Here is a 25,750-nt window from a genome sequence, read left to right on the forward strand (position 1 = left end):
AAATCCGTTTATTTAAAACCATTTTTTTAGTAGCAGTTTCTTACATTTTTGATAAATGCTAATCAAAGCTAGCTGTTACAGTAATCCAGTATGCTAAATTTGTTTTTTAAGCATTTTTTGATCCACGCTAATTAAAAGTAGCTTTTAAAACATCTCATCTGTTTGTTTTTTAGCTGTTTCTTACATTTTTATTAAATGCCACTCAAAGGACGTTGTTAAAATAGCTAATAGCTCTTTTTGAAAACGTTCCCTTTTAAATCCTTTGGACATTTTTGATAAATGCTAATTCTGATTAAAACACCAAATCCGTTTATTTAAAACCATTATTTAGTAGCAGTTTCTTACATTTGATACATTTTTGATACATTTTTGATAAATGCTAATCACAGCTAGTTGTTACAGTAATCCAGTATTCTAAATTAGTTTTTTAAGCATTTTTTGATCCACGCTAATTAAAAGTAGCTTTTAAAACATTTCATGTTTGTTTTTTAGCTGTTTCTTACATTTTTGATAAATGCTAATTCTGATTAAAACACCAAATCTGTTATTTAAAGCCATTTTTTTAGTAGTAGTTTCTTACATTTTTGATAAATGCTAATCAAAGCTAGCTGTTACAGTAATCCAGTATTCTAAATTAGTTTTTTAAGCATTTTTTGATCCACGCTAATTAAAAGTAGCTTTTAAAACATCTCATGTGTTTGTTTTTTAGCTGTTTCTTACATTTTTGATAAATGCTAATCAAAGTTTCCTGTTTAGGCATTTATTGGTACTTTTAATTAGTTCTTTGTTCGCCTATTTTTGTTTCTTAATATTTGATAATCGCTAATCAAAGCGAGCTGTTAAACTGTGGAATCCAGTTATTGTAAATGCTGTCTTTGTAGGTATTTCTTATATAATTGCTCATCTTAGCTAGCTGTTTTTTGGGGGTTTAATGCAAGGCGAGCTCATGATGAAGAATCTCTCTGTGTTCAAACACGTTTTAATGAGATTCAAAGTGTTAAAAAGCCGTTTTCAGAGCTTTTTTTATTGTGGCAGCCATATTTTTTGTGGTTGGTTTTGTCAAATCCTGACTTTCCAAGTTGAAACTGGGACTTTGGAGGTAATCCGGTTTCTTTTTCAAACTCAGCTCCTGATTACAGCGTGAACCATTACGGCGACTTTTAAAGGCTTTTTCTCTCTTATCCTGAATTTAAACAGATTTTTCTCTTTATATTTTTCCCAAAGAGAAGTTACTCCTTTATATTCTTATATTTTTTCCCTGTGAAGCAGGTTTACATCTACTGTAGGTAGAGGTCAAGAATAAAATCAAGAGATAAATAAGATATCGGAGTCTGGGGATTTGAACTATAGAAGATCCCTGACTGTTTTTCTTTTCATATATCTGGAAGCAAACAAGTTAAACATTGAATGTTGGTCTCTTATGATAAATGCTGAAATGTGCAGGTTTCACTCCTTAAAAAAATAAGATGTTTGTGTTGCTGTTTAACCCGTGAGCCTCGGCACACGCTGTGACCCGTCACTTTGTTCAGAGGGCTCGGTCAGCTCACGGTGAATGTTTGCAGACCTGAACCTGCGTAAAAAACCCAGATTTTCTGCACGACCCGCAGCGCCGTGAACTCCCGTTTGAAGGTTCCCGTCGTGATAAATAAACACGCCCGCCGAAAACCTCTCATTCAGCAACAAGTCGAGGAGCGAGCGCCTGCTGATAAAAGACTTCGGACTTTGCCATAGAAATCTTCAAACGGCCTTTTGGAAGGAGCGCACACGGCAGATCAGCCCGAGGCGCGAGGGCGACTGCAGACGTCCAGCGTTTAATCAGCTCCTTCTGTCCCGCCCGTCTCTCCTCTTTGCTGTTTTATCCAAACGTCTTTTGTTTATTTTTCCTCCTGCTTCTGTTGATGTCTGACGCTGCACGTCTCTCCCCGCCCGCGGGAACGTGAAGTAGAAACAAATGTAGCTGGATTTCAGCAGCGTGGCCTCCGTGTTTGGGAGGGGTAGACACACGAAGGCGGGCTGGGTGGTCCTCGGCGGTTTCTGGTCCTGGTGATGCTCCTGGGCGAGTTTCCTGTTGCAGGCAGTGATCCTGATGAGGCGGCCTGACATCTGCAGGTCGATCAGACACACGTTTTATAGCGTTTCATCTACTGGGCTCCTTCACAGCCTCCTTTCCTTCTTCCTTCCTATTCTACATCTTCCCTTTTTCCTTGTTTCATTCCATACTTGGACTTATTAGCTTTCATTCTGCCTTCCCTCTTTCCCTGCTTTACTTCCTTTTTCCTTATTATCACTCCTTCCCAGTGTTGTAGGACTCGAGTCCGAGTCATTAGCTAAATTTAGAGACTCGTGACTTGACTTGGACTTGAGCACTGATGACTCGAACTTGGACTCAGACTCCTACATTCAGATCATTCTGACTCGGAAATTGAGAAAAAGACTTGACTTTTTTTTTATATCATTAGGCTATAATTTTAATATGTCATTAGAATATTATTTGGTGTATGCTTTTAATATCTAAATTATTAGTGCAATGTGGTGGAGTGTGGATTTTTCTTTAGTTTAAAAACATGTAGGCTATGTTTACTTTAGTGTGGAACTTTGACTCGACTTGATCAATAGTGACTCGACTCAGATTTTTTTTTTTAATGATTTTTTTTTTTTAATTGGACTTGACTCGGAGTTGAACACTGGAGACTTGAACCTGGACTCGGACTCGAGGCATAGTGACTTTACTACAACACAAACTCCTTCCTTTTTTTCTTACCTTTCTTCCTTATTTGATCTTTCCTGCCTTCTCTACTTCCTTTCCTCTCTTTCCCTCGTTTTCCTTTTCTTCCTCCATCTTTTTTCTTTTCTCTCATCTTCCTTTCTTTCTCTTTTTACCCTTTTTTTTCCTTCCTTTTCCTCGTTCCGTGCAGTTCACGCAGGTTTAAGATGAGATAACTTTATCGCCCGTCACATTTCATCAGACGGAGATTCGTCCTTTGATGTCTGGCGACGGTTCATACATGAAACGTATCGTTTAAAACGAACAGTGTTACTAATAAACAAAAACAATGTTTAACACACTTAAAACAGTTCCAGAAATAAACTGAGACCCATGCTGGTGAAGATTCTCAGTCATCCAGGTCATGGTCATTCCAAAAAAAGGTAAAAAACCAAAGCAACTGGACTTGTTTTCCGTAGTTGAAGACGTTTCGCTTCCTACCAAGCTTTATACTACTGCCCAAACAAAGGCCTTGTAATGGCTTTGTTATCTAAGGCCTTTGTTTGGACAGTAGTATAAAGCTTGGTACTCCACATTACTCCAGACCTTTTGAATTGAGAAAGCTTCCTGGAGAGGAAGCGAAACGTCTTCAACTACGGAAAACAAGTCCAGTTGCTTTGTTTTTTTTACCTTTTTTTGGAAAAACTGAGACCCATAATTTCGTCATTTTAAACTTTCATAGTGAACATTTGCCTAGATTTGTTTACGAGTGTCAAAGGTCGAGAGACGAGAGTGAGTCAGAGGCCGGGGGAGAAGTTAAAGCACCGGCGTACAGCGGGCCTCTAAGCGGGCCTCTAAGCGGCGAACCTCCTCGATTCTGAGCGCCGCTCGGGTCGGAGCGCCTCGGCTGACGCGGCTGCATTATTGATGCCGGTGTCAGGAGTGACCAACGCGGCCATTAAAAATGGATCGCGCTGCCCGAAACGAGTAAATCGTCGGTGAATAATTCAGCCGGCTCGCAGCGTGGAGCCGCGATGTTTATGCTAATGTCTGCGTTTCAAGCAGCCGTCTTGTAACATACGTCCCTGCAGGAGCGAAACAAAAGTTGACAGCTTGCTGTTTTTAGTTTTTTTTTTTTTTTGTTGTTTTCTTTTAAATGAGGTACATCTGTTAATTACCGGAGTGAGATAAGACGCGTCGCTCTCCTCCTTTTTAGGGTTTCTTGATCATCCCCTCCCCGGCTTTTTCTTCTTTTCTCCGTTTCTCGTCAGCGAGCTCAAAGCCGATTGTCACTCTCTTGTTTCATGTTGTCGTCTGTTTGTTTATTTTTTATTTTTTTTTAACCAAACAGCTTTTTGGTATCAGAAGATGAGTGTTGGGAATCGGAGCGGCTTTAAAAGTTGTTTCATGCGTCCCTCAGTTGCTCTTTCATCAAAGCGGCTACCCTTCGCCTCTCAACCCCTCTTTTGCTTGGGATGAATTATGTTTTTCCTCCATCTGAGGACTCGTGTTAACCTGCTTTTCTCTGCGCGTTGGGGTCCCTGAGTGGCTCTTTCTCTGGGGTCTTGTTACAGCCTTTCATTTCTCCTTGAATCTGCAGGACCTTGCAGACGGTGGGGCCCTCGCACGCCCGGACGTACACGGTCGCCGTGTACTTCAAAGGAGAGCGCATCGGCTGTGGCAAAGGCCCAAGGTGAGTGAGAGAGAGCTCTGGGAAAAGTTTTAACTTTTATTTTCTTTTGGTGTTTTCTACGTCTGTAGAGGTTTGGAAAAATATGTTTTTTTTTTTATCTCCAGTCCTTATTGTGCCTTCCTTTCTCCATGCATCCATTCAGATCTTGCTTTTTTTTGCCTCCACGACTGATTTAATTTATTTATTTATTTTATTTTTTTTTTCTCTTTTTTTTCTTCTCTTTTTTCCTTTTTTTTCCCTTTTTTTCTCTTTTTTTTCTTTTTTTCTCCTTTTTTCCCCCTTTTTTCCCCCTTTCCCCCCCTTTTTTTCTTTTTTTTTCCTTCTCTTTTTTCCTTTTTTCTCTTTTTTTTTCTCTCTTTTTTGATTTCATTTATTTAAAAAAAACTGTGTGCATGTTAAATGTAGTGTGTGCACACTTAAAATAACATGACAATAAAGATTTGTCTCCTTTTTTTATTTCTCCTGCGCTCCATTTGCTCAACATCCTTTCCTTCCTTGTATCCTTTCCTCAATCCCTCTCTCCTTCCTGTTGTGACTCCTTATATCGTACTTCCCTTCCTCGTTGCTCTTCTTTCCTTCCTAAGCTGCAACCTTACACTGCAAAAACAGAACTAGAAATAAGTAAAATATTCTTTAAAATGAGTGTATTTGTCCTTGATTAGAGCAGGTAAATAAGATTATTTGCCAATGGAATAAGATTTTTGCACTTAAAATAGGAACAATTCATCTTCATCATCTTATTTCAAGTGCTGGATGTCTAAATATCTTATTTTAGCGGTCGAAATACTTATTCCATTGGCAGATAATCTTATTTACCTGCTCAAATCAAGGATAAATACAGTAATTTTAAGAACATTTTACTTATTTTTAGATCCGTTTTTGCAGTGTGTGTCCTTCCTTTATTTCCTGTGTCCTTCTGTGTGTTCATCATTGCCATTTTCATGTTTATTTTTTTCAAGGCTCCATATTTAAAGCCTTCCTGGGCCAAAATCTTTAAATATTATGTTTTAAAACAACCATAAAGTATTAAAAAACTGAAAAGTTGAGTTTTTATAAATCCATGTATTCCTCTTTTTTTCTCCATTCTGTGGTTTTCTGGGTTCCTGTAGACTAGAAATCTATAACAAACTTTTGTTTTTCACACCTGACGTTATGATTCGATTGAATTTTGACTTTGTGTTGTGAACTGGTGCCATATAATCGAAATCAAATTTGGTTAATTAAATACTTAAAAACGCAGGGTCAAAGAAAACCTGAGCCTTTTGAACATTGGCGTCAGTAACGGGACGCATGAGAAATGTTTGGGGACCTTGTAATAATAATAATGAAGAGGATGCTTTCCTTCTCAGTGCTCTACTAATGGGATGGGAATAATGGCTCCACTGTATTGATGGTGTTTATTATAGCAATTGAGCTCTGTTCTATCGGGAGAGGCATTATGCGCAACGAACATGAATCAATTCATTATCGATTCGGGCCAAAATTTTGTTATGAAAATATCACTTTGCGCGCTCCAAGGCGTGTTCACCTGGGAGTTTGTGCTCCCGCAGCAGGAGAAAGGAAAAGGTGTGTTTGTGTGTTTGTGTGTTTGTCGCCGTTTGTCTGCGGCCCCCTTTTTTGTTGTGCGTCGCCCCATCCTGCATTCACGCAGAGCGAAGAAAGTGAATCTCCACGCGACGGGCCCTCTTTCAGGGTTGGAGGCGATAAAGCCGCAGCTGAGCCTGCGAGAAATGAAACCTAAATCCATCAAACATCTCAAACACACACACACACACATGAACGTGGACCACCTCACCCATCCTCCTCCTCCTCCTCCTACTTGAAAGCGGTCTCTGTCGCTCTAAGCTGGCGATAAGTTTGTCCCTTTTGCAGGATCTCTGAGCGCTCACTGTTTTTTGTATTTACATGATTTAAGCCGGCAGCCACCTCTGATGCCGGGCTGCCATCAACGCGCCGCATAATGCACAAAGGCGGACGGCGAATCGCAGACGTAAACGGCGCCCGGCGCTTTTTCGAAGTACCTGCGATTGTCAGGCAGCAGGGCGCGCCAAGAATAAATATAATGCACTTCTGATAATCCCCTCACAACTGGGCCTGTTTGTCTTTTCTCTGACAGAATTTCACAAAGTCCCATTTTGAATATGCTAAAATCCTTTCCTGTCTCTGTGTCTCTCTCTCTCTCCTGCTAATCTAGCATCCAACAGGCTGAAATGGGAGCTGCAATGGATGCACTGGAAAAATGTGAGTTGTTCAGCAGCACAAACAGACTTTTTTTTTTTTTTTTCCAGTTTTATTGGTTTTACCGGATCCAACGTATGTATTTGATATTTTTCTTCTTTAAATACTGATAGACTGACCTGAGTTTTGGCTAAAATCTTTCATGTCTGACCTGTTCTATCTTGTTTCATTTGGTAAACACGGGTGGCGTTCCTCAAGGTCCCGTTTTTGGCCCGCTTTTATTTGATATCTGCATGCTCCCTCTTCTACACTGCAAAAATAGAACTAAAAACAAGTACAATTTTCTTGACATGAACGTATTTACCCTTGATTTGAGCAGGTAAATAAGACTATTTGCCAATGGAATAAGATTTTAGCACTTAAAATAGGAATAATTCATCTCCATTATCTTATTTCTAGTGCAGTATATCTAATTATCTTATTTTAGGGGTAAAAATGCCCATTCCATTCGCAAATAATTTTATTTACCTGCTCAAATCAAGGGTAAATACATTAATTTCAAGAAAATTTTAGTTATTTTTTAGTTCTCTTTTTGGAGTGTATTTCACAATCTCTTCATCAGTACAATCATGATGAAGCACAGCTTTATATTTCTATGTTGCAACAGGACCACAGTCCCTTTAAAGTCCTTGAGCAAAAACGTGTTCATAACATCAATAGCTGTGTTTACGTGCACAAAATTTCACTATTGGATTAAAATGTATTCTGATTAAATAATCGTATTGAACGGTTTATTTTGTGTTTATGCTCCTGGCTTTATCGGACTATAACCACTCTGACGTGCACGGTTATCAGATCCAACCAAATAAACACAGAAGAAGAACTTTTGTCTTTGCTAAACAACAAAAAATAGTAAACGACGAGTTTGTTTGTCTTCCCGGCGTCCAGGCTGGACTTACACGTTGTTCTAAATACAGTTGAAATGTTGCTGAATAAGCAACAATTTTGAGCTTTTTTATGTTGTTTTGAACAGAACGGTTTTATCGGGAGCCCCGACAGTTTAGCTTCCTGACATATTTCCACGTTTACGAGCCTTGAGCCTGACCAGCGTTTATATAAACGGTGATTATCAATCGGCATAAACCACTCTCGTTCGTATTACAATTTAATTCCGATTGAGCTTAATCCGATCAAATTATACCCATTGGCCTGTTAACCTGACACATTTTTATTCCGATCTCCCCTTTATTCGATTACTTTTGTCCATGTAAGCACTGCTAGTGACTGGATGGGACACAATTTCTTACAGAATAATGCAGAAAACATAGTTATCCCCAAAAAATAAGCACTCATCTAAACAAAAACTACAGACCATGCTAGTTGGAGGTAAATTATATCAGGCTTATGAAATCTAACTATTATCTGTTGCTTTCCTTAAGACGCTGCAAGAATAAACAGGGACGGAAAAGTGTTGCTTGCTTTCACTTTCAGTAGGTTAGATCGTTGTAATGGTAACTTGGTAGGAATGAATTATTTGTGGGATTTTATATTGAAATTGTGGCATAAAGCCCGTAATAGTAAAGCAGAGGGAAAATTTAGTTTCTAATCCTTTCTGTGAAACATCTTTCACGGTATATCTTTGCATAGATGCACATTTTTCATCTATGAACATCAATTTCTTCATCAAGCGTTTGCACTGACTTTCAGTCACACTTAACTCCAGGATCTGGAGTGATTTGCCCTTTTTTTACGTCCCAGTGTAGCTCTGGCTGTGTGTTTAGGCCCGTTGTCCTGCTGGAAGACGAACCTCCATCCTGGTCTCAGGTCTTTGTCAGCCTCCTACAGGTTTTCTTCCAGGATTGTTCTGGTGCAACTCCATCAATCTTCGCAATAACCCAGACCAGCTTCCCAGTTTGTGAAGAAAAGCTTGTTGAGCGTAAAGTGCAGCACTGGTTTTCCACCCCACATGTTTCCTGTGTGCCCTACATGGCCTCTGGCAAACTGCAAAACACAATTTCTTACAGCTTCAGAGACAAATCAGCTGCACAAAACTAGGGCTGCACAATTAATCGCATTTTCAATATAATCATCGCATTTTATAAATGAAAAAAAAATTACAAATCGCAGAGGTCTGCAATTTTTGGCTATGTAACAATTACTGAATCAGATGCTTCCTTTAGGTGTCGGTAAAATGTTTAAAGTGGGTTTCCTCCACATGGAAGGGAAGACAGTTGCAGCAGTGAGATAATCTAATTTAATTACTTGATTTGGAGTTTATATAATCATACATAGCATTAAGTTCTGGTTAATCACTTTAATACATAGACCTGTTAGTTGGTTGCACTTTATGTTCAACAAGGATTGATGTCCAAATCAACTAAAAGCTGTTCTCTTGAATAATATTCTGATTAATAAAAACATTAAAAGTTCTTGTTTTAAATAGTCCTTGTTTACAAACATCTTTATTTAGAGGCCATTTTTGTTGCTTGTGGTTAATACAGAGAAAAGTCAAAATTGCAATTTTGGTTGAAATATATCGTAGTCAGAACGCAATCATTTCTGCTCCGAGTTTAGACGCTGTGGCTCTTTTAGCACCTAGTCTGCACAGCGATTAATTTATTTGTTGTTTGTATATGTTTAAAAAGACATGATAAATTAAAAAAATCGCATTATTAAGATGAAAAAAATCGTTCAGCCCTGCACAAAACCTTCTTTTAATTCGTAATTATATAGAAAAAGGAAGAAAATCATGTAGAAGCTGTTTAAATCCCAACCAGAAGCTTTTCCTCTGCACCTCTTCCTAGCCTGTTAAAACATGTGTTTCCTTCGACTGTGTGTGGATGATCTTGTCCTCGCCCTGCTGAACGTCGGCCCTGGCTGTGCAGCTCGCAGCGTGGCTGGCAGAGAGCGGCGGGCCGAGCAGCAGGTTGGCTGCAGCAGGCGCAGGACGTCTGACTTTTTGAAGCGCCAGCCCAGAGCTCGGGCGTGAGGCCGAACCCCCAAAACGGAGAACCAGGAAGCTGAGCATCATCGAGCACATCAATCATCCTGCAGGATGTTTCTGTCAGCGATGCACAGTTGGTGTTTTTTTTTTTTTTTTTTTTTTTTGTGTGTGATCATGTTTCTTCACACCCTGATGGACTCTCATGTGCTCATCGCTCCTCTTCAGATTTGAAGGAGCGCGTCTGATGCGTCCCCCTGATGAGCCGCCGGCCTCCTCGGCTGTTTTTCATCTTGTTATTGTCTTTTCATCAACCGGCACTTAAGGAGAATAGATGGCGGGGTTTTTAGGCGTTTACAGCGCCTCGTTTTTCTGCCAAGTAAAAAACTACAATTACGGCGTGCTCAGAAATGTTATCCACCAGCAATTTCAATCATGTGCCATCGCCTGGCGCTCTCCCTGCATATGCATGTGGATGCATTACTCCGCCGCGCGCGCAGAATTCACAATGTGTTTAGGAGGGACATTTCGGACTGAAATAACACACTGCAAAAACGGATCTAAAAATAAGCTAAATGTTCTTTAACATAGTGTTTTTGTCCTTGATTTGAGCAGTTAAATAAGATCATATGCCAATGGAATGAGTATTTTGACCCCTGAATTAAGATAATTAGACATACTGCACTTGAAATAAGATGACGGAGATGAATTGTTCCTATTTTAAGTGTAAAAATCTTATTCTATTGGCAGATCATCTTATTTACCTGCTCAAATCAAGTACAGATACACACATTTTCAGAAAATGTTGCTTATTTTTAGTTCCGTTTTTGCAGTGCATGCTGTCTGTGTGACTACTTCATTAATCAAATGCACAATTTGTTCTTTACTCGACTAATTAGTCGGAGGTGAACACAAACGGCTCTGCTGGAACAGGCCTGTGGAAGTCGCCGAGGGCACGAAGGTCCTACTTTGATTTCTTCCTGCTCTTAAATGAGGCCTCCAGCCACTTGTGATGGATGCCGTTTGTGTGCTTCGGGCTTCGGCTTTTTATGAAGCATTAGTGTTAGGGTGTCATGAGTTAAAGCCGCGCTCTCCCTCTCTTCCCGCCTCATCGGGGGGGGGGGGCGTTAGCTCGGTGCACACACTCCATCTCCCGCGTCTTCCTCCCTCCTTTAATTCCTGCCGTTTCCTCTCCCCAGTGTACTCCTCTGTCACCAAGATTGATAGATGCTCATTGCTAGTAAATGAACACTTCCCCCCCCTCATAAATTGCTGTTTCATGTGACTAGATTAGCGATGCCTTTTAAAAGGTCAGTTAATTTAAAATCATCTCTTCAAGCACTCCCTTGTTTGGTGCAGAGTGCCTCCAGTTGAAGGGCTTTGTTTGACTTTGTATTCTCACCTAATTTAAGGCCGCTAATTTACAAGTCACCTGTCAGCGGGATGTGCTCTTTTTCACATGATGTTCCTGGTGTGAGCCTTGGGATTTCTACCCTGCTTTAAAGTGCGAGCCTCTTGCATTTGAGTGGAGTCTGTTGGCAGGAGAGCTGTGCAACGGACAAAACTAGATTTTCATGCATGTAAAGTGAAAATTGGGTTCTTAAAATGCTGCACTGTTTGTAACTTTTAAAAGGTGCAGGATTGTTTTTTTTGACGCTCCTGTTACAACATTCAAATGAAACCAATCGTTAATTCTGAAGGTCTTCTTTGTATGCTTTTGTATTTTAAGTTTATCCTGCATTGATTGAAATAATGATTACCTCCAATATTAATTAGTCTGTAACCTAGACTTTAAACGGCTTTGAATCTAGGACACGTCTCGTTTCAAAAACAATACTATATTTATTAAAAATTATTATTTAATGGTTAATTCATGAGCGCAGTGTAAAACAAGACAAATGTAGATGTTTGAAACCACCTAACCAACCAAACTGGAGTCATCATGCTACCCCCCCTGCTGTCTCTCCTCATGTCGCTTCCATCTGGGCAAAAATACAAATCCTGCAAAGTCATCAACTTGAGCATTTGCTCCACAACTACCAAGACTAAAGCTTTAGATTTCATGTATAAACGCCTTTAACAAAGAAAGGATAATGGTCTCAGTCTGTGTTTTTATAGTTTTCAGCATTATTCTAGTCTGACATGGTGACTGACGGGACAATGGCGAGATGAATTCACCAACACTGAATATTCTCCATAGGTTGAATGTTGCCTGTGACCTCCGGTGACTAGCAACACTGCAAAAATAAATTAATACAGTAAATATTAAAATAAAACCTCAAATGTTCTTCATCACAGCAGCATCATTGCAGCTCATATATTAACACATTTGCATTTTTTGCACATTTTTGCATCATTGCAGCTCATATAGCATTACAAATGCTATTGGACTCCTAGTCTTAAAATTGCACAAACAAATGCATTCATGCACAAATGCCCTTGCACAATCCAATCTGTACATAAATAATGTCTCTTTTTTGTTACATTTCAATTGTTTGTATACTGTATATTTAAAATCTACTGTTTACTTCTAAATCTCTGCCGCACCTAAAACTGTAATTTAACTTCTACTGCGATTTACAAAAGCTGTACGAAACGAAATTTCGTTCTGTACGCACTTTGTGCATTACGAATGACAAATAAAGTTGTCCAAGTCTAAGTCTAAATAAAAATAAGGCCAGATTCCGCCAAGGGATCCTAAGGCAAAGGCAGTCTTCTGGTACAATGTTGTAAGGAAAAGTTAATAATAATAATCTTTATTGTCATTTAGACATACATTCAAATGAAATTTGTTCTCTGCATTTAACCTATCCCCTTGGGGAGCAGTGTGCTGCCATTGTGCAGCATGCGGGGAACAATCGGGGGTTATGGGTCAGTGACCCAGAGCAGCAGTCTGTGGGAGTTGAACCCAGAACCTTCGGTGTGTTAAATCTAGCATTCTAGATTATTGTTAAAGAAACAAAACAAATATTTAGCAATATGCTTACCATGTTAAACTCTAGCATGCTAATTTCAGCATAGCAAACATGCTGTTACTTTTTATTTGGCATTAGTCCGTTGAGAAGTTGCCCAGCCATGCTACACTTAAGCTGGTAATAGCATTACCAAGGATCTGTCATTCACATTTGATTCTGCAGTAAAAAAGTTTATATGTTTTAATATTTTACGTTTCTGACAAGATATCAACATAAAGTTACACATTTGTAAATGTTGTGTTCCGGCTTTGATTGTCATATCTATTTTAATGGATCGTTTAAATCCAGTACAAAATGATCTGGTCAACCTTCTCTCTTACAAATAGGCTCATTCTGAGTCTAATCTAGTATTTAGATATTTCATTATTATTATTATTCATGATTCATGTCTATATTTCACTTTTGCGCTGGAAAATTAAATGTGTTTTTTTTTGTCGTTTCATTGGCAAACATGGTTCTGTTGAAATAAGCATGCAAGGCCACTATCGGGATTCAAACCTGCTTTTGAAGGATTTGTGTGTCTCCTGACCATGAGTTTGTATAATGAGACTTGAGCTCATGTGCTGCAGAACGGCCTAACGCATCAACTCCTATTGGAGCCGCATTGTCTCTTGTGTGATTGTCAAGGGCCTCGCTTCATTTGTTCGCATAGCAAGACTAATCAAGGACATTAGCCCCGGTGTCATGTAATTCATCATTGATTGTCTTATTGGCCCTCTGTGCAGTTCTGGCTACACCATTACTCCTGCTGTATAACAGCCCTACCTTGTGTTACTCTCTGATCGAAAACACCTCCCTGCATCGTGTCAGGATTCATTTCCATGTTTTATTTAAAGCCTCCTCGAGTATCAGGAGCACTTTGAGGAGAATTGAACATTTTTTTTTTGTTTCCGCTGTTGAACTTTTTCTGGCTGACAGGATTCCACTGCTTTAGCTCTGCCGGAGAAGAAGGTGAGGAGACACGAAGGCATTCGCTTCGACAGCTCAGAGCTCATTAAAGACACCGAAGCCCCGGATATTCGGTGCCGTCTGTGGCCGATTCGCATGTGGTTTGGTCTGGTTTGGGTTTTCTCGTTTGATGGCTAGCGTTTTGACAGTCTCCTGCCTGTATCTGTCAGGGCAGAATTAAATGTTAACCAGGGCCCACGCGGGGGGGAAACATGAGTGCAAACAAATTGAGCTGAGAGCAGCCAGGTAGGCTAGGGAAGTTGGCGGAAGGAAAGTAGTTGTCGGTGCAGAGTTTTCTGAGGCTCTCATAGCTCTGCGCACTGATCATCAAATATACATGGAAATGGCTTAACCATTTATCATTCATTTCTCTCTGGAAAAAAAAAAACTGCTTCAGATCTACCTATAAGACTCACCTTCCTTTCCTTATTATTTCTTAACGTTGTTCTCTGAAAGCTGCTTGTTTTTAAACTATATTATTCCTGAGTTATTACTGATTAATTATTGCTGTGTTGCTTTCAGGAACTACATTCCTTACTTAGTTTGCAGTAAACCTATTAAGCTCTTGATATAAAGGCTTCAAACTGAAAAGTGGATAAGTAAAGTTTGAAAAGTCACCATAAATTAATTGGATTGAGCTGGATAGAATGCCACTGCAATTGAATTGGACTTGACTGTAACCTATTAACATGGATTTTTGTTGTAATTTTCAGCCAGTTGAATAACTATTAGCAGCCTATGATGCAACCCATTGTTGTGACTGGAATTAATTGGATTAAAATGGACTGAATATCTTTAAACCTTTAAATAATTGTGACTAAAATAACCTGAAATTACTTTTTAGTTAGCATTTTGTTTGAATACTAAAAATGCTACAATCTTGCTTGCTTTTTGTGTTGTTAGCTTTCAGTTTGTTGTGGCATGATGATTTTGCTTCCCACTGTTGTGCCTTGAATGAACTGCGGTGGTGATTGCATCGAAAGAGTAGGCTAACTATATTAAATGTCATTCCTTTTAAAATGTATTGCTAAATACCTTGAGATTGTTTTTTTGTTGTAATTTGAAGATATATAAACAAACAAACTGACGTGTATGGCAAGCTAGCAATGCTGCAGTCATAGCATGATCACTGTGTGGTTAGCTGACTAGCTTGTACTATGTTAGGTGTGTTACTGTTGTGGCTGGAAGGAGTTGGATTGAATAACTTTGGATTGGATGTTTGTTTTTTTTATGTAAAGTGTCCATAGGGGTTTTTGTGCTATATTTTAAACTACATAACTGAATAGTATGCTAACCATACCAGGTTTTAGCACAGCGTACCATGGTACTTTGTAGCATGCTAGCTATGTGGCTCAATGTTGTGGCTATATCAGTTAGATTAAATTGGCTAATTTTGTAGCCAAATTAAACACAGAGTTGGAATGATGGCCGTTGAAGTGTAAATGTAAACAGAGATAGTTTTTTAGTATGATTTGAAACCAGTACATTTCAACTAAATAGAATGCTAACTGTGCTAGTATGTAGCATGCTAGTTTTTAGTATATTTAACAACACATATAGCATAGTAGTTTGTAGCATGTGAGGCTATATCAACAAACCAAATAAAACTGAATAACATGCTAACTATGCTACAAACTAGCATGCTAGTTTGCAGCATCTTGCCTGTGACCGCACAGAATGACATGACGCAAAGCTGTGTATGAGCAGAATATAACTTTAAAATGTATTATAACATCAGCCACTCTTCCGCCTCGCAGATAATCCAAATTTCACCCCTGTCAGCTGCCTCAGATCTCTCTCTAAAACCTAGCTTCATCTCCTTTTTTGCCTATTGCCTCCTTGCAGCTGCTTGTTTTTTAAACAATGCAATATGTGTTGAATAGGAGAAAAGCGCCTCTATCCAGCTTGTTGCTGTAGGGGGACTACATTCTTTACTCGGTTCCCTTTAAACCTCTTAATCTCTGGATGAAAGCGACAGGCGGATAAAGAGGAAAGTAAAGAACAGTATGCACAGTCTCTGTTCGGTGGCTTCAGGGTTTTGTTTACCCTTTGGCATGGCAGGAAAATCCCTTCATCAGCAGCATTATACAGCCTCGGCGTTGGCCCGCTGACGGATGAGATGCGCTCCAGGTGATAGACTCAGCCGACTATTGTGGAGTCATCTCACAGCCTCAGCTCAGGCCCAACGCTAAAGGGGAACTGCATGTCGTAGAGCTCCTTTTTAAAAAGAGTCGCATCCTCCTGTTGTCTGCCGAAACGTTTTCAACACGAGGCGACGCGTTGATGCCCACTCCAAAATCTTGATGCTGCACTCCAAATTGATGCAGAAGCAGAGCAAAGCCAGGCCGGGCTACGAGAGTTAATAGGTTAACTGAAAGGGATCAGTATGCAAAGGAAACGTTCTTCAAAGGTGCTTTTTTCTGCAGAGCAGCGGACAGCTGAGAACTCTCAATATGCTCTGCAGCGCCCGACGCAGACTGAAATCAAAGGCCTTGTGTATTCTGCCGCTACCTTATTCCTGTGTCGATTGCTCTTGTGTTGCATGTTAAACAATGCAAATGGGCAAAAGCTCGCACCCCCTCCCCCCCTTTAGTGGGTTATTCTCAAGTCATCTCCCTGGTAAAAATGCTGGTGATTTCCATATTTTAACCTCAGTGTATGGCTTTCTCTCCGAGACCTCGCTGACAGAGAGACTGTGTGTTTCGTTGTGAGTTCATCTATGTTTTTTTTTATTATTTCCTTCCTCTCCTTTTTTTTTTAATGGGATACTGCTGTTATCACACACTTTCTTTCTCTGTTTCTATAATGACATATTAGAGTGTTGCAGCAGAAAGAACACACTCATCTTTTCTCCTTCCACAAGTCAAATGCATAATATATGTAAATTGTGCTTTTTGTGACTGTGTTGCACATATACCATAGGAGGCCCTTGAGTTTTGAATACATGAACAGGTTGCGGACGAGTGAAGCTCTATATGGCTGCTTGTTGAACATCAGGTAAAGATGTTTTCCTCCAGCTTTACACAGTTCAGACTGCAGAAAAAGGTGAAACAACTTATAATTCTTTTAGACAGCAACTTCATATCGGCAAGCTGTCATTACTGTTATTTAGATGTGCAAAAGTTTTAAATCCTATTCATTTTGTTTTGAAGGAACCCAAAGGTTCCCTAAGGCTACCTTTAACATCGCAGGGAAGCGTGACCCAAATACGATCTTCTTACCAATGTTCGACCCATATCCGTCTTTTTCATGACAGTGTGAACGGCACAATTATGATCATTTTATCCCCAAAACATCCGATTTGTGCCACTTCCACATGTGATACTAATTCGGATACGTATCGGATGTTTTTCAAAGCGTCCGCAGTTTGAACGGTCATGTCGCATTTTAGCCGTCTCTCATGTCTCTCACTAAACATCTTCACACATTAGTAGCAGCAGCTAGCGCTTCATATATAACTGTTATATGTTAGTAGCTATGCTGCTTATTTCTTACCTTAGTTCGTCTTGCTACGATGTTATCAATGTTACGATGTTAATTCTTAATATTATCGGTTCCCATTGCTCGACAGCTTTCTAATAATAAGGAGAGACGCCGGCCTGTATCCTTTTTTTCAACAAAACTTTATTAAACACTTCTATAAATAATTACATTCACCACAGTGCAAAAAGGGAACTAAACGTAAGTACATTTTTCTTGATATTAGGGTATTTTTCCTTGATTTGAGCAGATAAATAAGATTATCTGCCAATGGAATGAGTATTTTTACCCCAAAAATAAGATAATTAGATATACTGTACTTGAAATGAGATGACAGAGATCATCTTTTCCTTTTTTAAGTGTACAAATCTTATTCCATTGGCAGATCATTTAAACTTTCTGCTCAAAACAATGACAAATACACTCATTTCAAGACATTTTACCTACTTTTAGTTCCCTTTTTGCAGTGCATTACTTCCGCAAACAGTGCGCTGCTGTGTGACGTCTCCTGTTAACGCCACATGTGAGTTGCGGTTTTGAACCGTTCAGACAGAACAATGTTAATGGTCATATTTAATAGTAATATGACCGGCCACCTAAAAAAAAAATTAGGTTTTAGCAGAAAAGTCAGATTTTAGCATCAAGACCTGCAGTGCAAACGTAGCCTATGTTCTTTCCATTGATCCATAAACAAGGTCCATTCACCCATTTATTTCACCCTTCTGTTTATCCATCCATCTGTCCTTTTTTATCCATTCATTCAATTCATTCATATCGTTAACTTTATCCATCCAAAAGCCCAATTTGCACAACTTTGTGTTCCGGTAAATGCCCATTTTTAGTTGTTTTTTTAGTTTGAAGTAAGAACATCCAGGTTAAACAGTGAAAACATGCCAACACATATGCTGTGCTAACCAGGTTTATACATCCCAGTGTTGCAACTGTACATTGCTTTTATGAGCCCATACACTGCAAAAAGGGAACTAAAGTAAGTGAAATTATCTTGAAATCATTGTATTTTTCCTTGATTAGAGCAGGTAAATAAGACTATTTGCCAATGGAATAAGAGTTTTGCACTTAAAATAGGAACAATTCGTCTCCATGGTCTTATTTCAAGTGCAGGATATCTAATTATTTTATTATTTTAGGGGTAGAAATACTCTAATTAGCTAATTAATAATTCTATTTGCAAATAGTCTTATTTAGCTACTCAAATCAAGGACAAATATACTAATTTCAAGAAATTTTTACTTTTAGTTCCCTTTTTGCAGTGTAATTGTAATATAAAAAAGGAATTGCTTGTTTAGGATGAACTAACATTCAAGGAGATTATCTTTTTGTTTAGTCTTTAACAACAAATGTTGAAAGTGTGTGTAGATATCTGGGGTTAACGATTGATTTACAACCAAACAGCAAGTTTGTGTGATTTTTGTAGGTTTATGTTGATTAGTGGCTTAGTAAAAAGCTCCAATTTTCTCAAATTCAAATCTTCAGCTCTTATTTCAGACCTACTAAGTTGAGGCAAAAAATAAAGATTGGTGTTGGATTTGTTTTGTCATGTTTTGCCGTAGATCCGTCCTTTTCCATCTCTTCTCTCGCTCGCACACAAACTGTCTTTGTTGAAAGGCTGCGCAGCACTAATTTGCACTTAGTTTGCATGGTCACGAGTTGTGACTGGAAAAACTGCACAGTCAAATGTGAGCCTCAGCGAGTCGACACGAGCCAGTAGGCAGCTGTCATGCATGCCGTCTCAAATCGAGGTGAGCTGTGGGCGCCCACAGTAATGCAAACACTTGGTGTACTCCAGGTAATTTTCCACTAAAACAAACCTGCTCTTTCTCATAAAACTGTTTTTTGATGAAAGGAAAGATTCATTAACTAAAGTTTTAGGATCTCTTCAAGAGCCGGCGCTAAAGTTTGGGCTGGGATTGTTTAATCAGCCTTCAGATAAAATGGAGATTAAAAGGAAAGAATAGAAATCTAAAATTAAACCAAGCATGATCCTGGATCCAGATCCTAATTTTCACTGTTATCCAGGAATCAGCCTTGTTTCTATTTTTGTGCATTTGCATTAAGAGCTGTGTGGCTCTTTGTGTGGCGTAGGGTGAAATAACAGATGGATCTATATTTCATAGACTTAATTAACACCATATATGCGACAAAGACTTCCTAGCATTATATTTATATCAACCATATTTACCAGTGTTAGACAAGGAACAGACGGACCTGAAGGATTTCTATAATACGACTAGCTAAACCAGGGGTGAGCGTCTTTTTTTTTTTAATTCAAAGAGCCACCTCTGCTTCACTGCTACAAAATCAAATTTATCTTGCACCTAAAAGCAGAGATATTTGTATAGTTTGTATATTTTTATTATATCTTCTAAATGAAATGTATTTTGAAAGATAAATTGAACTAAAGTGTGTTTCTATTTTAATATTTTAGAACATAATTAGTCTTATGTTTACAAGGGGAATTAAAATAAAACCTCTTTATTTTGTTGAATTTCTGTAAATATGGAAAATTAGCTAAGATTGGTAGTCCATTTAAGAAAATAAAGCAAAAGATCAAAGCTTAAAAAAGACATTAAATCGCTTTTAGAAGCCTTGTATCATCAGTGTTTTTCTGATTTTCTGATTTTGCTTTAGTGTGTAGAAGAACTCCTAAAACTACCCTTAGCCTTATTAATTAAATGTTTGATTTTGAAAGAGCCACAGTGGAGAGGCCAAAGAGTCACCCCTAAACTAAAGTGTTTTTTCACCATTTTTCATCAAATCTGGACTGCTGTTTACCCACTTTTGTACAAAATTTGCAATACTTTGATAGAACCTGACCTGAATGACATTACTCTCAACAGAGATGATTAAAAGCATCTGAAATTCACCTGAATTCTTTTCAACCAAAAACAGATCACATCCTAGCAGGATCACCCTTGAATAAATATAAATGTAGATGTTTTACATGTAAAACATGCCCAGTTATGCACTATTGGGCGTAACTGCGACCACTAGATGGAGGCAAAGTGCTTCATACATGATTGTTGTTTTGCGTTTAGTATGCATCAACAGACATTTAGTCGTCTTCTTCTTCTTGAAGTGAATTTGAAACAAGCAAAAAGGACCAGAAAGCATCAACAATTCAAGCATCTTTGTTGAATTGTTGTAAAAAGTCGTAACGCCTCAGCTTTTTAAAAGGTTGTCCAGTTTTTGGATGGAAATCTTCTACTATGGGGTTTCAAATTAAAGACAAGACTTCAATTGTGTTAAATAAATGTGTATTGTCCAGTGCGACTTACTTTTTCCCGCCTCTTTATGACGCATTTTTTGACTGATGCAACTTGTATTCCAGAGCGACTTATAGTCTGAAAAATAGGATATAATGTATAACTTTATGACAGATAAATGCTTTTACATCTTTTCCTAAAAGGCAGAAAAATAGGCCCAAACAGCCCCAGAACTTCACTCTTCCTCACATCTCTGACACCGCCATTACATCCCTAAACCTTGGTGTGATGGTGCAGAAATAAAAGCAATAATGCCTGCTCTCTGTTAGCATATGTTGCTGTGTAACCTGAAGAGTATCCTTCAGCTTTAATTGCACCTTCACAGATGTGCAAATACCCAGTGTGCTCAAATTCCCCTCCAAACTGTTCAAAACGCCGGTGTTGGCAACGATCCACACGGTCCCTCTGATCCTCCGTCCCACAGCATTTAAGAGGATTTCACATTTTTATTTATGCCACCGCATTATGTGCTCCCTGCCTAACCTCTCTTCATCCTAATGCTCTAATACAGCCAAACATGTAGAACCGCAACAGTCGTGGTGAAAGGATGCAAGGACATTCACATGTTGGGTTTAATGGTGCACTTAAAATGTATTTACATCTAAATAAGTGTACAAAACCATTGTAGATTATAAGCATTATTTAACCCAAGGTGGACACAATGGAACCACTCAGTATGTAAAATATGTACACCCCATAACCCAACATCTATTAGATGGTCCCACATCATTAGCCCACCATGCTTGCTGACATTTGTTATGAGGATTTTCTCTAAACGAGGTTCTGTGTGTTGGAACCAGACATCTTTCTACTGGTGTCATCTGTCCAGGAGGTTTTTCCTGATGTGTCATTCTGGAGGTTAATTTTGATGCAGTCTCGCTGATAATTCTCATCTGAGAGAAGAGGCTTTCTTCTTCAATACTTCTACAATACTTCAATACTTATTCAGCCCTTTTCCAAAAATCTTCAAGGTCTCTGCCAATTTCTGGAACATTCCCTATTAGGAAGAATCATGGCTGTTTGTAATGTTTTCTGTTTTCTGTTCAGTAAGAACCACATTACTATCTACTTACAATGCAGGTTTCAAGGTTGTACTTTGAGTACGAATTTCATATCATTGATGTCAGAATAAGTTAGGATCCCAGTACTGAGCCCTGTGTGACACCAAAGTTTATTCTGTTGAGGTGTGACTCGTTTTTCTCATTGAGAGGCATTATTTAGTAACCTGTTGACCAGCTTATGAGATGTTTCTCATTCTATAGTGTTTAAATTTCAGAGGAACCAATGAGCTGTTCAATAAGAGTCAACATTGGCGGCTAGCTTGAATGTTTTTCATAATTTCATTCAAGGCAGAGCAAAGAACTTGAGATTCATGGTCTTATTACCTCTCCCTGATAAATGGTCAGTAACAAGTTGCTTCTCTCAGATAATTGCTGATGCCTTGCCATTTTGGCATTGTGTTAACACACCCCAGTAGGCCCCAGACCTGCAAACTGCTTTTTACGTGTGGTCACACTGAGGTTTATCACTTAATCAAACGTGTTTAATTAGCAGAATCCGTCTCTTTAATATTTACAAAAAAAGAATCCTATGGGAACAGCAAGGGTGTACTTAGTTTTTCCACACGCACGTTTTCTCTGTTTTTTTGATAGCATTGAGTCTGTTGTATGTTTTTTTATTTTTTACAGTTGTGATTAGAAAAAAATGTAAATCACATTGCTTTTTTTTAAATTATGTCCTGAAAGCTTACAATTAAGAGGGTGTATTTTGTTTTTAACCATCACTGTGTATATTTAGATAATTATATATTTGATGTAATAATATATTGTATATATTTTGCCTTTAAACTTACTTTTTCTCTCCCTGCCCTAATTTAAAATGAGTTATTTATCAGCTTCACCTCTCAAATCATTATCTACAGTAATTTGAATTCGGCTCACGTTTTGACTTCTTGATGAGCTAGAACTGCTTTGAGATGCCACGTTACTGAAGCTCCAACGTTATTAGGACCTTCTGAAAAGCCACTGAACTATCTAAAAAATGCAAAAAGCGGCTCAGACCGGGGCTGTATCTCCCGTTCATTAAAATGTGACATTTTAGAGATGATTTCACAGGACGTCGAGGCAGCGTGGAAGTCTCCTCACCTGCCTGACCGTGACTTTTTTCAGGCTTCATATTCTCTTTTTTTTTACCTTCCTGATCTGTATTTTTTTCCTCCCGTTCTTCTGATAATTATTATTGCTGCAGTTAGCCCTTTAGCACATCCTCTTGAGAATGCCACCCCCGCATTTTCTCTGCACCTAATGAGAACCAGAGCATGTGACAAATTTGCCTCAGAGAAAACTTTCAGAGAAGTTTTCCATGCGGTCCAGGGTTCAGTTCTTTCCCCCTGACCCGTAGAGTTTCTTATTTGTTATGTTCTCGCTGGCCTAATGTGTCGGACCAGACTTGGACATGGCTCTGGCCAAGTTGGCTGCGTTCAGGGAACCCAAATTGGGTTTTTTCAGAACTTTTCTGCGGTAAACTAATAGTTTGCGGAGCCAAATCTGCAGCTTTATATTTCTGCCTTTGAACGCCAAGTTAGAAGCATTTGTCAGCTTTGAAACATGTTTGGAAATGAGCAATTCTGTGCAAAAATCAACATGCATTCCCAGTCGGATCTATATTGAGGTTTTTAATGATTTATCTGAACTAATATTTTGTTGGGGTAGAATAATTGTGCAAAGGATACTATCAATCATTTTTTTAGAAGAGGAGTTGGGTGCAGAGGTTTGAATTTGTGGATTTTCTTTAATCTGCTTTGGGTCAAAAATTTAACTCAATATTGGTCATGAAATATTGAAAACATTTGAGCCTATTGAGGCTCAAATGTTTCAAAATGCTCAAATGTCTCAATGAAATGCTTTTTACAGCCATCAACAAGCTGCTTACGCAATTCTGACTGGTTATTTTACCACTTCTCTTGGAAGAACTGCTGTAGTTCATTTAAATTGGTCGGTGTTCAAGTCAAGTGCTCAAAATTTTCAGGACAGTTGACATCTGAGCGGGTGGAAAACCTTTCTGGAAACCTGCTGTTTCCTCTGCATTCTCTTGTTTGGGGTCCGTTATCCTGTTGAAACACCCTGTTGTGTGTCCAACATCCCGCCACCTGACCCAAACCGTCACCTTCGGATAAAAGGAAATTTATGTACTGGAACGACTCAGGAACCAACAGGACTAAAGCCCTCCAACAGCTGGAGACCTCTAACCTGACTCCGCCAGATGGATTTGCTCCGCATATCCATCTGGAAACCTTCCATTGAAGTAATTTTGGGAAGGGGTGAAAATACTGGTTAGCTGATTGGCCTATGTTGGTGATAGACGGGCCAAATGAACCAATCAGATCAACGAAGCATATGACGCAACGGAGATACTACCACTATTATGGGATTTTTCACCTTTCCCATTTTCTTCACGACAAGAGGAGCCAACTGATAGATCAAACTCTTGCCGAAACCAGTCGGGAGAAGAGCAAAAACATCTTTTCCTCTGAGAAAAGCCTCCAGAGCAGTGTTTTGCTCTTCTTTCAGTGAAGAAATACTCTGTAATTCCGATAAAACTTGCTCGATAGCCACGCTAACGCTAGTTTCATCGGCTGAAGCCGCCATGTTCTTTAGACTGAACTGTCGCGCTTCTCGTTGCGTCACACCTCAACCCGCCTCAAAGCCAACGCTGATTGGACGTTCGTTTGGTGAACTGCTCTAAATTTTCTTTTAACTGAAAGTAGCCAGACTGATCTGCGAGTGAAACCTTGAAAGCTTGCGTGATCAGGATGGTCTCACGAGGCTAGGAGACCTCTGGATCACTGTCAACAGTGAAGCCAGACCTGATCGTGGACTGAGAAGGTGTCGACCAAGGCAGATACTCCAGCCCTAAAGTTAAAACCCTCTGACTCCAGAGTTAAGAAGACTACCAGCTGTCAAGCATCATGATGTGGGGCTCTTGTTGCCAGTGGCATTAGTGCATTGCACAATAGACATATGACTTCATCAAGAAGGACTACTTTGAGACCGAGATCAAAAGCTAGACAATTGAGACTTTAACATAACCGGGTGTTCCAACTGGACAGTTATCCCAAAGATGCGTCTTTACTGGTGTTGGAAAGGAAAACTCAGGCTAACGTTAAACTTTTAGAATTACCCCAACAACCCAGCTGAACAGTCTAGGTTTTAAAGGCCAGCTCTGTGGCAATAACGCCAAGAAAAGCGGTCCAACATCCAAGAAAATCCACAATGTATTCCATCTTGTCTTTTCTTTAAAACATATTGAAGTTGTTTGTTGTTGCTCATTAAACCTTAATCGCATCAGAGTTTAATCATCAAAAGCCCATAATAGTGGGGTGTGTAAACTTCTGACAGCGACTGCACATGCCTGGTTATATCTGATTTAGGTCTCTTGTCTCCGCTGCCGTTTTACTGATCTCATTTAGAGGTGTTTGCTTGTAATTAAGCAATCAGATCGCACGCTTATTGGACTGAAACCAAACAAACCCGATTAATGTCTCAATTCCTCCTCATTATTAATGAAATATGAACAAAGCGGGCAGTTTAATGGCAACATTTGACCCAAGAAACAGCCTGACACCTGCTTTGAAAACTATCATTAGCGTAAATTGTGTCCTAATTTGCCGCCCTGGCGCTGTTGGAAACTGACCTCGTCTCTTCACACCTCCTTTTGTGTTAGCGTCTTTTTATCTGTTCCCCTTGGTTGACTTCTCCTTTGTCCCATCCTGCCCCTCCTCTCTCTCTCTCCATCTCTTTCCCCCCGTTGCCAGATAACTTCCCACAGATGGCTCATCAGAAGCGCTTCATCGAGCGGAAATACCGTCAAGAGCTGAAGGAGATGAGACGCGAGCGGGAGCGGCAGGAGAAGGAGACCGACGAGGCGGCGGAGGGCAGGAAGTGACGGCGCCGCGTTCGCTGGCTCGAGAAGCGGAAAAGTGGCAGCGGTTCAGGCGAGAGTTAGCGAAGACGAGGTACAACAAGTTGATCATGAGGCTGAGATGGTGTTAGGGTGAGACAGGAAGCGAGAAATGTTGTGTTTTACTCTGGATTTCAGCTGTCACCCTGTTGTTTTCTGCTTTTACGGTGAAAAAGCACTTTTAAAACAACCGCAGGACCTCGTTGTGTTGCAGAAACAAGCTAACAGTAAGAAATATGGACGTTTTTGTAACATGGGATGTGAGATGTTTAATAAAGCTTTAAAATAATTCTCCAACAATCTGTTTTTATTTATTTATCTTCTAATGTGACAGAGAAAGTGCTAAAAAAAAGGGTCAACACACTGACTATATCACCATCTGTCTCACATCTGCCACTCATCCACTAATAATCAAAATAAAATATCCACCCTTCTTTTTTTTTTTACCCTCTCGCTTGAGATCCAATTGGCTGTCTCGCAGATCTTAATTATAGATTGTCTAATTAACAACTTCCCCAGCTCAGTCGCCTCTGGATCCAGCTATTTAACAACGGCAGACATATTAATAACTATCTGTGGTAGAGTGGA

General features: G+C 39.3%; 1 protein-coding gene across 1 annotated transcript in view; it reads left to right on the plus strand.

Moving 5' to 3' along the window:
- drosha (drosha ribonuclease III) overlaps positions 1–25,462 on the plus strand; it is a 210,356-nt gene extending 184,894 nt beyond the window's left edge. Inside the window, exons 30-32 of the mRNA XM_036125221.1 lie at positions 4,305–4,397; positions 6,592–6,638; positions 25,017–25,462. Coding sequence (XP_035981114.1) covers positions 4,305–4,397; positions 6,592–6,638; positions 25,017–25,147 — 271 coding nt within the window. The 3' untranslated portion in view covers positions 25,148–25,462. The remainder of the gene's footprint in view (positions 1–4,304; positions 4,398–6,591; positions 6,639–25,016) is intronic.
- The last annotated feature ends 288 nt before the right edge of the window (positions 25,463–25,750 follow it).

The sequence above is a fragment of the Fundulus heteroclitus genome, chromosome 21 (genome assembly GCF_011125445.2).
Source record: "Fundulus heteroclitus isolate FHET01 chromosome 21, MU-UCD_Fhet_4.1, whole genome shotgun sequence".
In the NCBI taxonomy this organism is placed as follows: domain Eukaryota; kingdom Metazoa; phylum Chordata; class Actinopteri; order Cyprinodontiformes; family Fundulidae; genus Fundulus; species Fundulus heteroclitus.